We start from the raw sequence: 16730 nt of genomic DNA on the forward strand, positions 1-16730 counted from the left end.
ATGTTTTTTTAGGTCACAGTTATTGAGTTTTGAGTTTCATGCCATTGTGCTAGTTTTTGTTGTATAGCCAAGTTTTGTTCTTCCGTCGTCATGCGCGCCTTTTGTTTCCTTCCTTTTGTAGTTTGTTAGTAGAGTGTTTATAATAAAGGATGTACTCACATTCACGTCTCGCTCGTGCAAACTTTCCTTTGCATCGGAAAAACAAACCATCCCATAGTCCAGGGGTAGGCAACCTTTGGCTCTAGAGCCAGATGTGGCTCTTTTGATGACTGCATCTGGCTCCTAGATAAATATTAGCTGACATTGCTTAACACAGTAAGTAATGAATAATTCCGCTGGCAATCACAGTGTCAAAAATAACGTTCAAAATATAAAACATTCTCATGCATTTTAATCCATCCATCCGGTTCCTACCGCACCGGTTCAAGAAGTCGCATTAATGGTAAGAAGTATTTTACTTATTGTTGGTTAGTTTCAGAATAACAATGTTATTAAAAAGAATAACATACTTATTATACTCTCAAAATGTTGGTCTTACGTAAAAATGCACGGATTTATGTTGTATTTAGTCTTTAAAAAAATATTATATGGCTCTCACGGAAATACTTTTTAAAATATTTGTCTTGTATGCTCTCTCAGCCAAAAAGGTTCCCGACCCCTGCCATAGTCCATGTTTGACATTATCGAGGTCCTGTTTGTAGGCCTCCGTGGTTTTATGACGGGGTGTGCTGCAGAGTCACGATAGTGTGACCTGTTACGCTTCAAAGGCGGTTTCTTTATTCGGATCCCCGGTAGCTAATGCGATATAAGCTGCTTTTCTTAATGGGGTCTAACATTATAGCTCAATTGGTAGAGCAACTTGATGGTTCCAGGTTTGATCCCTAATCACTGCCGTTGTGTCCTTAGGCAAGACACTTTACCCACCTCCTCCCGGTGCCACCCACACTGGCTTAAATGTAACTTAGATATTGGGTTTCACTATGTAAAAGCGCTTTGAGTCACTAGAGAAAAGTGCTATATAAATATAATTCACTTCACTTCAAATAACTCCACTTTTAAAATAAAACATTTATTACATACGATTGTTATCAAGTGTAGGATCACACAAAAGCCATACGAATGTTTGCAAAATAAAAGGTACACAAATAGACTAATAAGACAAGAAAATAATTGTTACTCTTCTGTAAATATATGAAGTCTTACTCTCTAATAAGTTACTGACTTCATTCCCATTCTAAGACAGCATTGCACAATTCTGGTGTACACACTTGTGTTAATTGTAAACAATGTAGTGTATGCTGGTGTTTAAAGTAAACAATGTAGTGAATACTGGTGTTTTATTATAAACAATGTGGTGTATACTGGTGTTTAATGTAAACAATGTGGTGTATACTGGTGTTTAATGTAAACAATGTAGTTTATACTGGTGTTTACTGTAAACAATGTTGTGTATAGTGTTTAATGTAAACAATGTAGTGTATACTGGTGTTTAATGTAAACAATGTGGAGTATATTGGTGTTTAATGTAAACAATGTAGTGTATACTGGTGTTTGATGTAAACTGTGTGATGTATACTGATGTTTAATTTAATTACAAAGTTAAATTACCAATGATTGTTAATGTAAACAATGTAGTGTATACTGGTGTTTATTGTAAACAATATACAGTATACTGGTGTTTAATGTAAACAATGTAGTGTATACTAGTGTTTAATGTAAACAATGTAGTGTGTACTGGTGTTTAATGTAAACAATGTAGTGTATAATGGTGTTTAATGTAAACAATGTAGTGTGTACTGGTGTTTAATGTAAACAATGTAGTGTATACTGGTGTTTAATGTAAACAATGTAGTTTATACTGGTGTTTAATGTAAACAATGTAGTGTATAATGGTTTTTTATGTAAACAATGTAGTGTATAGTGGTGTTTGATGTAAACTGTGTGATGTATACTGATGTTTAATTTAATTACAAAGTTAAATTACCAATGATTGTTAATGTAAACAATGTGGTGTATACTGGTGTTTAATGTAAACAATGTAGTGTATACTGGTGTTTATTGTAAACAATGTAGTGTATACTGGTGTTTAATGTAAACAATGTAGTTTATACTGGTGTTTAATGTAAACAATGTAGTGTATACTGGTTAAAACTAAACAATATAGTGTTTACTGATGTTTAATGTAAACTGTGTGATGAATACTGATGTTTAATTTAGTTACACAGTTAAATTACCAATGATTGTTAATGTAAACAATGTGGTGTATACTGGTGCTTAATGTAAACAATGTAGTGTATACTGGTGTTTATTGTAAACAATGTAGTGTATACTGGTGTGTAATGTAAACAATGTAGTTTATACTGGTGTTTAATGTAAACAATGTAGTGTATACTGGTTAAAACTAAACAATATAGTATATACTGATGTTTAATGTAAACCGTGTGATGTATACTGATGTTTAATTTAGTTACACAGTTAAATTACCAATGATTGTTAATGTAAACAATGTGGTGTATACTGGTGTTTAATGTAAACAATGCGGTGTATACTGGCGTTTAATGTAAACAATGTAGTTTATACTGGTGTTTAATGTAAACAATGTAGTTTATACTGGTGTTTAATGTAAACAATGTAGTTTATACTGGTGTTTAATGTAAACAATGTAGTTTATACTGGTGTTTAATGTAAACAATGTAGTTTATACTGGTGTTTAATGTAAACTATGTAGTTTATACTGGTGTTTAATGTAAACAATGTAGTGTATAATGTTTTTTAATGTAAACAATGTAGTGTATACTGGTGTTTATTGTAAACAATGTAGTTTATACTGGTGTTTGATGTAAACTGTGTGATGTATCCTGATGTTTAATTTAGTCACACGGTTAAATTACCAATGATTGTTAATGTAAACAATGTGGTGTATACTGGTGTTTATTGTAAACATTGTAGTGTATACTGGTGTTTAATGTAAACAATGTAGTGAATACTGGTTAATGTAAACAATATAGTATATACTGATGTTTAATGTAAACTGTGTGATGTATACTGATGTTTAATTTAGTTACACAGTTAAATTACCAATGATTGTTAATGTAAACAGTGTGGTGTATACTGGTGTTTAATGTAAACAATGTGGTGTATACTGGTGTTTAATGTAAACAATGTAGTTTATACTGGTGTTTAATGTAAACAATGTAGTTTATACTGGTGTTTAATGTAAACAATGTAGTGTATACTGGTATTTAATGTAAACAATGTAGTTTATACTGGTGTTTAATGTAAACAATGTAGTTTATACTGGTGTTTAATGTAAACAATGTAGTGTGTACTGATGTTTAATGTAAACAATGTAGTGTGTACTGGTGTTTAATGTAAACAATGTAGTTTATACTGGTGTTTAATGTAAACAATGTAGTGTATAATGATTTTTGATGTAAACAATGTAGTGTATAGTGGTGTTTGATGTAAACTGTGTGATGTATACTGATGTTTAATTTAATTACAAAGTTAAATTACCAATGATTGTTAATGTAAACAATGTGGTGTATACTGGTGTTTATTGTAAACAATGTAGTGTATACTGGTGTTTAATGTAAACAATGTAGTTTATACTGGTGTTTAATGTACACAATGTAGTGTATACTGGTTAAAACTAAACAATATAGTGTATACTGATGTTTAATGTAAACTGTGTGATGAATACTGATGTTTAATTTAGTTACACAGTTAAATTACCAATGATTGTTAATGTAAACAATGTGGTGTATACTGGTGTTTAATGTAAACAATGTGGTGTATACTGGTGTTTAATGTAAACAATGTCGTTTATACTGGTGTTTAATGTAAACATCCATCCATTTTCTACCGCTTATTCCCTTTCGGGGTCGCGGGGGGCGCTGGCGCCTATCTCAGCTACAATCGGGCGGAAGGCGGGGTACACCCTGGACAAGTCGCCACCTCATCGCAAACAATGTAGTTTATACTGGTGTTTAATGTAAACAATGTAGTTTATACTGGTGTTTAATGTAAACAATGTAGTGTATACTGGTGTTTAATGTAAAAAATGTAGTTTATACTTGTGTTTAATGTAAACAATGTAGTGTATACTGGTATTTAATGTAAACAATGTAGTTTATACTGGTGTTTAATGTAAACAATGTAGTGTATAATGGTTTTTAATGTAAACAATGTAGTGTATACTGGTGTTTATTGTAAACAATGTAGTTTATACTGGTGTTTGATGTAAACTGTGTGATGTATCCTGATGTTTAATTTAGTCACACGGTTAAATTACCAATGATTGTTAATGTAAACAAAGTGGTGTACACTGGTGTTTATTGTAAACAATGTAGTGTATACTGGTGTTTAATGTAAACAATGTAGTGAATACTGGTTAATGTAAACACTATAGTATATACTGATGTTTAATGTAAACTGTGTGATGTATACTGATGTTTAATTTAGTTACACAGTTAAAATACCAATGATTGTTAATGTAAACAATGTGGTGTATACTGGTGTTTAATGTAAACAATGTGGTGTATACTGGTGTTTAATGTAAACAATGTAGTTTATACTGGTGTTTAATGTAAACAATGTAGTTGATACTGGTGTTAAATGTAAACAATGTACTGTATACTGGTATTTAATGTAAACAATGTAGTTTATACTGGTGTTTAATGTAAACAATGTAGTGTATAATGGTTTTTAATGTAAACAATGTAGTGTATACTGGTGTTTAATGTAAACAATGTAGTGTATACTGGTGTTTAATGTAAACAATGTGGTGTATACTGGTGTTTAATGTAAACAATGTAGTGTATACTGGTGTTTAATGTAAACAATGTAGTGTATACTGGTGTTTAATGTAAACAATGTAGTGTATACTGGTGTTTATTGTAAACAATGTAGTGTATACTGGTGTGTAATGTAAACAATGTAGTTTATACTGGTGTTTAATGTAAACAATGTAATGTATACTGGTTAAAACTAAACAATATAGTGTATACTGATGTTTAATGTAAACTGTGTGATGAATACTGATGTTTAATTTAGTTACACAGTTAAATTACCAATGATTGTTAATGTAAACAATGTGGTGTATACTGGTGTTTAATGTAAACAATGTGGTGTATACTGGTGTTTAATGTAAACAATGTAGTTTATACTGGTGTTTAATGTAAACAATGTAGTTTATACTGGTGTTTAATGTAAACAATGTAGTTTATACTGGTGTTTAATGTAAACAATGTAGTGTATACTGGTATTTAATGTAAAAAATGTAGTTTATACTGGTGTTTAATGTAAACAATGTAGTGTATACTGGTATTTAATGTAAACAATGTAGTTTATACTGGTGTTTAATGTAAACAATGTAGTGTATAATGGTTTTTAATGTAAACAATGTAGTGTATACTGGTGTTTATTGTAAACAATGTAGTTTATACTGGTGTTTGATGTAAACTGTGTGATGTATCCTGATGTTTAATTTAGTCACACGGTTAAATTACCAATGATTGTTAATGTAAACAAAGTGGTGTATACTGGTGTTTATTGTAAACAATGTAGTGTATACTGGTGTTTAATGTAAACAATGTAGTGAATACTGGTTAATGTAAACAATATAGTATATACTGATGTTTAATGTAAACTGTGTGATGTATACTGATGTTTAATTTAGTTACACAGTTAAATTACCAATGATTGTTAATGTAAACAATGTGGTGTATACTGGTGTTTAATGTAAACAATGTGGTGTATACTGGTGTTTAATGTAAACAATGTAGTTTATACTGGTGTTTAATGTAAACAATGTAGTTTATACTGGTGTTTAATGTAAACAATGTACTGTATACTGGTATTTAATGTAAACAATGTAGTTTATACTGGTGTTTAATGTAAACAATGTAGTGTATAATGGTTTTTAATGTAAACAATGTAGTGTATACTGGTGTTTAATGTAAACAATGTAGTGTATACTGGTGTTTGATGTAAACTGTGTGATGTATCCTGATGTTTAATTTAGTCACACGGTTAAATTACCAATGATTGGTAATGTAAACAATGTGGTGTATACTGGTGTTTATTGTAAACAATGTAGTGTATACTGGTGTTTAATGTAAACAATGTAGTGAATACTGGTTAATGTAAACAATATAGTATATACTGATGTTTAATGTAAACTGTGTGATGTATACTGATGTTTAATTTAGTTACAGTTAAATTACCAATGATTGTTAATGTAAACAATGTGGTGTATACTGGTGTTTAATGTAAACTGTGTGATGTATACTAATGTTTAATTTAATTACAAAGTTAAATTACCAATGATTGTTAATGTAAACAATGTGGTGTATACTGGTGTTTATTGTAAACAATGTAGTGTATACTGGTATTTAGTGTAAACAATGTAGTGTATACTGGTGTTTAATGTAAACAATGTAGTGTGTACTGGTGTTTTATGTAAATAATGTAGTGTATACTGGTGTTTAATGTAAACAAGGTAGTTTATACTGGTGTTTAATGTAAACAATGTAGTGTGTGCTGGTGTTTAATGTAAACAATGTAGTGTATACTGGTGTTTGATGTAAACAATGTAGTGTATACTGGTGTTTGATGTAAACAATGTAGTGTGTACTGGTGTTTAATGTAAACAATGTAGTGTGCACTGGTGTTTGATGTAAACAATGTAGTGTGCACTGGTGTTTGATGTAAACAATGTAGTGTGTACTGGTGTTTAATGTAAACAATGTAGTGTATACTGGTGTTTAATGTAAACAAGGTAGTTTATACTGGTGTTTAATGTAAACAATGTAGTGTGTACTGGTGTTTAATGTAAACAATGTAGTGTATACTGGTGTTTAATGTAAACAATGTGGTGTATACTGGTGTTTAATGTAAACAATGTAGTGTGTACTGGTGTTTATTGTAAACAATGTAGTGTGTACTGGTGTTTAATGTAAACAATGTAGTGTGTACTGGTGTTTAATGTAAACAATGTAGTGTGCACTGGTGTTTGATGTAAACAATGTAGTGTGTACTGGTGTTTGATGTAAATAATGTAGCTTATACTGGTGTTTAATGTAAACAAGGTAGTTTATACTGGTGTTTAATGTAAACAATGTAGTGTGTGCTGGTGTTTAATGTAAAGAAGGTAGTTTATACTGGTGTTTAATGTAAACAATGTAGTGTGTACTGGTGTTTAATGTAAACAATGTAGTGTATACTGGTGTTTAATGTAAACAATGTAGTGTATACTGGGGTTTAATGTAAACAATGTATTGTATACTGGTGTTTAATGTAAACAATGTAGTGTATACTGGTGTTTAATGCAAACAATGTAGTGTATACTGGTGTTTAATGCAAACAATGTAGTGTATACTGGTGTTTAATGTAAACAATGTAGTGTATACTGGTGTTTAATGTAAACAATGTAGTGTATACTGGTGTTTATTGTAAACACTGTGGTGTATACTGGTGTTTAATGTAAACAATGTAGTGTATACTGGTGTTTAATGTAAACAATGTGGTGTATACTGGTGTTTATTCTAAACTGTGTGGTGAGAGCTCGAGGCCACTCTCTGTGTTTTTAGGCTATAACACGAGTGCCAGCTCTTTGATAAATAAGGTGAGCAGCACAAATTAATGCAAATACAGAAGTGGCGTCTGGAGGCCCGGGGCCACTCATCACCATCAATACTCTTCCATAATATCAAAAGTTCATGTTAAATGTTAATATTTGCTTTTTATGTATGTTTGTGTGTGTATATATATATGTTTGTGTGTATGTATATATATATATGTTTGTGTATATATATGTGTTTGTGTGTATATATATGTATATATGTTTGTGTGTGTGTATATATATATATATATATATATGTATATGTATGTTTGTGTATATATATATGTTTGTGTATATATATGTGTTTGTGTGTATATATATGTATATATGTTTGTGTGTATATATATGTTTGTGTGTATATATATATATATGTATATATGTTTGTGTGTGTGTATATATATATATATATATATATATATATATATATATACATATGCACTTACATAAATATATACATATGTATATGCATACGAATATATATATATACACTCACGTATACATATAAACAGTATATACATATATATATACACAAACACACATATATATATATATATAACACACATGTATGTGTATATATATATATATATATATATATATATATATATATATATATATACATACATACATACATACACATATATAGGCCACGGGGAAGATCCAGGACATGTTGGGAAGACTATGTCTCCCGGCTGGCCTGGGAACGCCTTGGGATCCCCTGGGAAGAGCTAGACGAAGTGGCTGGGGAGAGAGGAAAGTCCCTGCTTAGGCTGCTGCCCCCACGACCCAACCTAGGATAAGCGGAAGAAGATGAGATATATATATATATATGTATTTTTTATATATATGTGTGTGTGTGTGTGTGTGTGTGTGTGTGTGTGTGTGTGTGTGTGTGTGTGTGTGTGTGTGTGTGTGTGTGTGTGTGTGTGTGTGTGTGTGTGTGTGTGTGTGTGTGTGTGTGTGTGTGTGTGTGTGTGTGTGTGTGTGTGTGTGTGTGTGTGTGTGTGTGTGTGTGTGTGTGTGTGTGTGTGTGTGTGTGTGTGTGTGTGTGTGTGTGTATATACACATATATATGGCCCTGTCGGAGGTGCGTCAGGCAGTAATGCCCTGCAAGTGTTTACTTGTGCTTACATCTATATATATATATATGCAATATATATATGTATATATATATATATGTATGTATATATATATTTATACACACACATATACATATATATTCCTCACGCATTAATTAACCTAAAAGAGCGCACTTGCTGCATGTCACGTTATCGATGGTAAAATGCATTTTTAGACAATATAATTTGCCTTAGTGGCTTGGAGACGGTAAAAATGGACTAGTAAGGACAGATTAAAAAAAAAAAAAAAAAGAATATTAAAAAATAAATACAATAAAAAAAGTTTTTTTATTTTTTTTATTTGGGACTTCCCGCGTGCCGGATTTTGGACGCCTGGGGGGGCCGTAGTTTGGGGACCCCTGATCTATAGTGTGTAAAAATATAGCGAGTGGATGGATGCGCTCCACCAGGTTTGAGTCCTGAGCGGCGACGGGTCAAGAGGTTGCCTTTCTTTTCTCTGTTTATCATGTTTCTACTCGCCCAGGCTTAGTTGCAGGTCATGTGCAGCGATCAATGATGCGGGTCTTATCAATGCGGGATGAAAAGGTGCGAGCAGAGATCACATCGCTCACTTTTTGGCGTCAGAGGATATTGCTCCCTTTTGAATAGCTGCACTGTGACTGCTATTTTTAGAGCGGGACGGCGGCGAGTGGGGAGGGAAGGAGATAAATAGGAAGGGAGGAGGGGAGGAAGAGGACACACGCGGAGGGGACGGTCAGCAGTGAGAAGAGCAGGTCAGGCATCAGCCAGCACAGGTCACTCCACACTTGGGCTTCCACAAACTGACCTGAGATAGTTTGCAGCACTTTTGTCACGTGACCAACTATCCACTGAGTGAGTATTTGTTGTCATGTACTCTCAGGATGTCGTCTTGATTACTTTTCATCTTTGGAGGGTTTCATGCTTTGTAACACTAAACTTTATCTGATTATATTAAACTAAACTTTATCTTTCAATGTTTTCACTTGGCTATGTTAAAAAGTTTTAAGCTTGACTATGTTAAAATATTATTAACTTGACTGTTATAATATTTCAACTTGGACATCTTCCATTATTTTCCAAACGTGACTGTATTACAATGTTTAAAACTTGATTACTTTACAATATTTTTAACTTGACTGTTACAATATTGTTTTAATTTTTTGACATTTTTAGAATTTGTTAAACTTGACTGTTATATTTTACACTTGACTTATCTTACAATGTTTTAAACTTGACTACTTTACAATATTTTAAACTTCAATTTCTTACAGTGTTTTCAAACGTGACTTTCTAGCAATATTTTAAACTTGACTTTTATCTCACAATATTTTAACTTTGACTATTGGGCAATATTTTGAACTTGACTTTATCTTACAAGATTATAACTTTGACTATCTTACAATATTTTAAACTTGACTAACTAACAATATTTTAACCATGACTATGTTACAATGTTTTAAACTTGACTATTTTAAAACTCAATTTTATCTTAAAAAAATAAACCTGACTATCTTACAATGTTTTAAACTTTGCTTTCTGTAAATATTTGAACTTGACTGTCTTACAATATTTTTAACTTGACTACTTTGCAATATTTTAAACTTGAATTTCTTAGTGTTTTCAAACGTGACTTTCTAGCAATATTTTAAACTTGAGTTTTATCTTACAATATTTTAACTTTGACTATCGGGCAATATTTTGAACTTGACTTTATCTTACAAGATTATAACTTTGACTATCTTAAAATATTTTAAACTTGACTAACTAACCATATTTTAACCATGACTATGTTACAATGTTTTAAACTTGACTATTTTAAAACTCAATTTTATCTTAAAAAAATAAACCTGACTATCTTACAATGTTTTAAACTGTGCTTTCTTAAAATATTTGAACTTGACTGTCTTACAATATTTTTAACCTGACTACTTTACAATATTTTAAACTTGAATTTCTTAGTGTTTTCAAACGTGACTTTCTAGCAATATTTTAAACTTGACCTTTATCTTACAATATTTTAACTTTGACTATCAGGCAATATTTTGAACTTGACTTTATCTGACAAGATTATAACTTTGACTATCTTACAATATTTTAAACTTGACTAACCAACAATATTTTAACCATGACTATGTTACAATGTTTTAAACTTGACTATTTCAAAACTCGACTTTGTCTTTGAAAAATGAACCAGACTATCTTACAATGTTTTAGACTTTGCTATCTTAAAATATTTGAACTTGACTGTCTTACAATATTTTTAACTTGACTGTCTTACAGTGTTTTATACTTGACTACTTTACAATATTGTCAACTTGAAGTTCTTACAATGTTTTAAACTTGACTGTTACAATATTTTAAACTAAAATATCTTACATTATTTTCAAACATGTCTTTCTAGCAATATTTTGAACTTGACTTTATCTTACAAGATTATAACTTTGACTATCTTACAATATTATAAACTTGACTAACTAACAATATTTTAACCATGACTATGTTACAATGTTTTAAACTTGACTATTTTAAAACTAAATTTTATCTTAAAAAATAAACCTGACTATCTTACAATGTTTTAAACTTTGCTTTCTTAAAATATTTGAACTTGACTGTCTTACAATATTTTTAACTTGACTGACTTACAGTGTTTTATACTTGACTACTTTACAATATTTTAGACTTGACTGTTACAATATTGTCAACTTGAAGTTCTTACAATGTTTTAAACTTGACTGTTACAATATTTTAAACTAAAATATCTTACATTATTTTCAAACATTCTTTCTAGCAATATTTTAAACTTGACTTTATCTTACAATATTTAAACTTTGACTATCTTACAATATTTTAAACTTGACTAACTTACACTATCTTACAATGTTTTAAACTTGTCTGTCTATTTTTTTAAACTTATCTCACAAAATGTTAAACTTGACTATTTCACAGTGTTTTAAATTTGACATTTTTAGAATTTGTTAAACTTGACTGTTACATTTTACACTTTACTTAATCTTACAATGTTTTAAACTTGATTTTCTTAGTGTTTTTATCTTCACTGTCTTACAATATTTTTAACTTGACAGTCTTACAATGTTTTAAACTTATAGACAACATTTTAGACTTGACTATTTTACAATATTTTAAATTTGACATTTTTAGAATTTGTTAAACTTGACTGTTATATTTTACACTTGACTTAATCTTACAATGTTTTAAACTTGACTACAATATTTTAGACTTGACTGTTACAATGTTGTCAACTTGAAGTTCTTACAACGTTTTAAACTTGAAGTTCTTACAGTATTTTCAAATGTGGCTTTCTAGCAATATTTCAAACTTGACTTTTTCTTACAATATTTTAACTTTGACTATCTTACATTATTGTAAACTTGAATTTATCTTACAATATTTTAACTTTAACTATCTTACAATATTTTAAACTTGTCTATTTCAAAACTCGACTTTATCTTAAAAAAAAAACAACTGACTATCTTACAATGTTTTAAACTTGGCAATCTTAAAATATTTTTAACTTGACTATGTTACACTTGGTTAACCTTAACTATGTTACAACATGTTAAACTTGATGATGTTACAATAATTTAACCTTAATAATGTTACACTTTGTTAACCCTAACTATGTTACAATATGTTACCCTTGACCATGTTACAATATGTTCACCATAACGATGTTACAATATGTTAACCATGACTATGTTTCAATATTTTAACATTATGTGACAATATGTTAACCTTGACTGTTACAATATGTTAATCTTAACTATGTTACAATATGTTAAACGTGACTGTTACAATATTTTAATCTTAACTATGTTACAATATGTTAAACATGACTATGTTACACTTTGTTAACTAACTATATTACGATGTGTTAAATTTAACAATGTTACAATATGTTAAACTTGACTGTTACAATATGTTAAACTTAACTATGTTACAATATGTTAACTTTGACTGTTACAATATGTTAATCTTAACTATGTTACAATATGTTAACCGTGACTATTTTACACTTTGTTAACCTTAACTATGTTACAATGTGTTCAGCTTAACAATGTTGCAATATGTTAAACATCACGGTTACAATATGTTAAACTTGACTGTTATAATATTTTAACCTTAACTGTTACTTTGTTAACCTTATTAACTGTTACAATTTGTTAACCTTGACTATGTTACAATATGTTAAACTTGACTATGTTACAATATTTTAACCTTAACCATGTTACACTTTGTTAACATTCACAATGGTAAAGTATGTTAAACGTCACTGTTGCAGCCATGAATTGATTAACGTGGACCCCGACTTAAACAAGTTGAAAAACTTATTTGGGTGTTACCATTTAGTGGTCAATTGTACGGAATATGTACTGTACTGTGCAATATACTAATAAAAGTATCAATCAATCAATCAAAAAACAATATGTTAATCTTAACTATGTTACAATATGTTAAACTTGAATATGTTACAATATGTTAAACTTGACTGTTACAATATGTTAAACCTGACTATGCTACAATATGTTAAACTCGACTGTCATAATATTTAAACTTAACTATATTACACTTTGTTAACCTTAACTATGTTAAACTTTGTTAACCTTAACTGTGTTACACTTTAACATTAACTGTATTAAACTTTGTTAACCTTGACTATGTTACAATATTTTGAACTTGACTGTTACTATATGTTACAATATGGTCAATTTGACTGTTACAATATTTTAAACCTAACTATGTTTCACTACTTTAACGTTAAGTATATTACAATATGTTAAACTTCACAATGTTACAATTGGTAAAACTTGACCATGTTACAATATGTTAAACTTGACTGTTACGATATTATAAACTTAACTATGTTACACTTTTTTAACCTTAACTTTATTACAATATGTTAAACTTGACTATGTTACAATATTTTAACCTTAAATATGTTACACTTTAACCTTAACTATATTACAGTGTGTTAAACTTGACTATGTTACGATATTTTAAACTTAACCATGCTACACTTTGTTAACCTTAACTATATTACAATATGCTAAACTTGACTATGTTACAGTATTTTAACCTTAATTATGTTACACTTTTTTAACCTTAACTATATTACAATATGTTAAACTTGACTATGTTCGAATATTTTAACCTTAATTATGTTACACGTTGTTAACCTTAACTATATTACAGTATGTTAAACTTGACTGTTACTTTATGTTCAACTTAACTATGTTGCAATATGTTAAACTTGACTATGTTACGATATTTTAAACTTAACTATGTTACACTTTGTTAACCTTAACTGTTACAATATGTTAAACTTGACTTTTACAATATTTTAACCTTAATTATGTTACATTTTTTTAACCTTAACTATATTACAATATGTTAAACTTGACTGTTACAATATTTTAACCTTAATTATGTTACACTTTGTTAACCTTAACTATATTACAGTATGTTAAACTTGACTATGTTACAATATGTTAAACTTGACTATGTTACGATATTTTAAACTTAACTATGTTACACTTTGTTAACCTTAACTATATTACAATATGTTAAACTTGACTATGTTACAGTATTTTAACCTTAATTATGTTACACTTTTTTAACCTTAACTATATTACAATATGTTAAACTTGACTATGTTCGAATATTTTAACCTTAATTATGTTACACTTTGTTAACCTTAACTATATTACAATATGTTAAAATTGACTGTTACTATATGTTCAACTTAACTATGTTGCAATATGTTAAACTTGACTATGTTACGATATTTTAAACTTAACTATGTTACACTTTGTTAACCTTAACTGTTACAATATGTTAAACCTGACTTTTACAATATTTTAACCTTAATTATGTTACATTTTTTTAACCTTAACTATATTACAATATGTTAAACTTGACTGTTACAATATTTTAACCTTAATTATGTTACACTTTGTTAACTTTAACTATATTACAGTATGTTAAACTTGACTATGTTACAATATGTTAAACTTGATGATGTTACGATATTTTAAACTTAACTATGTTACACTTTGTTAACCTTAACTATATTACAATATGTTAAACTTGACTATGTTACAATATTTTAACCTTAATTATGTTACACTTTTTTAACCTTAACTATATTACAATATGCTAAACTTGACTGTTACAATATTTTAACCTTAATTATGTTACACTTTGTTAACCTTAACTATATTACACTATGTTAAACTTGACTGTTAGAATATGTTAAACTTGACTATGTTACGATATTTTAAACTTAACTATGTTACACTTTGTTAACCTTAACTGTTACAATATATTAAACTTGACTTTTACAATATTTTAACCTTAATTATGTTACACTTTTTTAACTTTAATTATATTACAATATGTTAAACTTGACTATTTTACAATATTTTAACCTTAATTATGTTACACTTTTTACCTTAACTATATTACAATATGATAAACTTGACTATGTTCGAATATTTTAACCTTAATTATGTTACACTTAGTTAACCTTAACTATATTACAGTATGTTAAACTTGACTGTTATTATATGTTCAACTTAACTATGTTACAATGTGTTAAACTTGACTATGCTATGATATTTTAAACTTAACTATGTTACACTTTGTTAACCTTAATTGTTACAATATGTTAAACTTGACTTTTACAATATTTTAACCTTAATTATGTTACACTTTTTTAACTTTAACTATATTACAATATGTTAAACTTGACTATGTTACAATATGTTAAACTTGACTATGTTACGATATTTTAAACTTATGTTACACTTTATTAACCTTAACTGTTACAATATGTTAAACTTGACTTTTACAATATTTTAACCTTAATTATGTTGCACTTTTTCAACCTTAACTATATTACAGTATGTTAAACCTGACTATGTTGCAATATGTTAAACTTGACTATGTTGCAATATGTTAAACTTGACTATGTTACGATATTTTAAACTTATGTTACACTTTTTTTACCTAAACTATATTACAGTATGTTAAACTTGACTATGTTACAATATGTTAAACTTGACTATGTTGCAATATGTTAAACTTGACTTTCTGACAATATTTTCAACTCGACTCTTCCTGTTGATCCCAAGTGCTTTGCAGCGATTGAGGCACTAACTCTTGCATCATCCCCCCAACAGACTCGGGGCCATGAGAGCGGCGCAGTTTTTTTTCTGCCTGCTCCTTCTGCACGCTCAGAGAAGCAGCCCTGCTCTCGCCAGATATGACGAGGACACCATAAGAGGCGCGCCGGCCGTCGACGCCATGAACACCGTCGGGGCTTCGAACTCGGTGCTCGGCTCGGAGCATCGCCCCTTTCTCCGGCAGGAGCGTGCACCGCGCCTGTCGGCCCAGGTGCCCAAGAGAGCCCAGCAGGGGTCACGCTTTGCTCTGTCCCTGGACGTGCCCACCAGCATCCTCAGTGTCCTCATAGACCTGGCCAAGAACCAGGACTTGAGGACCAAAGCGGCGGCCAACGCGGAACTGATGGCACGGATTGGCAAATAACGGATAAAGGACAATGGCGGACAATGTTAGCCCAGCTAGAAGCCATTATTATCTGCTTCACCTGGTCCTTCATGTACGATGACATCACTTGTACCAGATAAAGCTACTATGTGACATCTGCTCGCTCGTTTCAGTCCTTCATCGCTGGCCTCGTTCTAATCCAATCTGCTCCCTCTGTTTGCAGCCTCCTCAATAGCATCATAATCATAATAACGCATTTCCACTCTGGCATGGGCGAGCCTTTGAAGGCGAGCGAACGCGTCACGGCGATGGCTGATAAAGCCGACATCGCGACAGGATATTGACCTCGCGGAGGCAGCTTTCACATCGTGTACGCCGCCTTTTGTCCGCCCTTGCTCGTTACTTTTGACACTTCCTGGCTATTTTCAGTCTTCATCTGCAAAGGCGTGATTCATGCAGCGTCCCGCACTGAGCATGAAATG

At 30.2% G+C, this 16730-nt stretch overlaps 1 protein-coding gene across 1 annotated transcript; it reads left to right on the forward strand.

The window, feature by feature from the left end:
- Window positions 1–9411: 9411 nt before the first annotated feature.
- Window positions 9412–16401, forward strand: LOC133535692 (urocortin-3-like). Its single transcript, XM_061875641.1, has 2 exons — window positions 9412–9573; window positions 15921–16401. The coding sequence occupies exon 2, from the start codon at window positions 15931–15933 to the stop codon at window positions 16285–16287; it is 357 nt and encodes a 118-aa protein (XP_061731625.1). The 5' UTR covers window positions 9412–9573; window positions 15921–15930; the 3' UTR covers window positions 16288–16401.
- The last annotated feature ends 329 nt before the right edge of the window (window positions 16402–16730 follow it).

This window comes from Nerophis ophidion, linkage group LG16 (genome assembly GCF_033978795.1).
Source record: "Nerophis ophidion isolate RoL-2023_Sa linkage group LG16, RoL_Noph_v1.0, whole genome shotgun sequence".
NCBI lineage: Eukaryota > Metazoa > Chordata > Actinopteri > Syngnathiformes > Syngnathidae > Nerophis > Nerophis ophidion.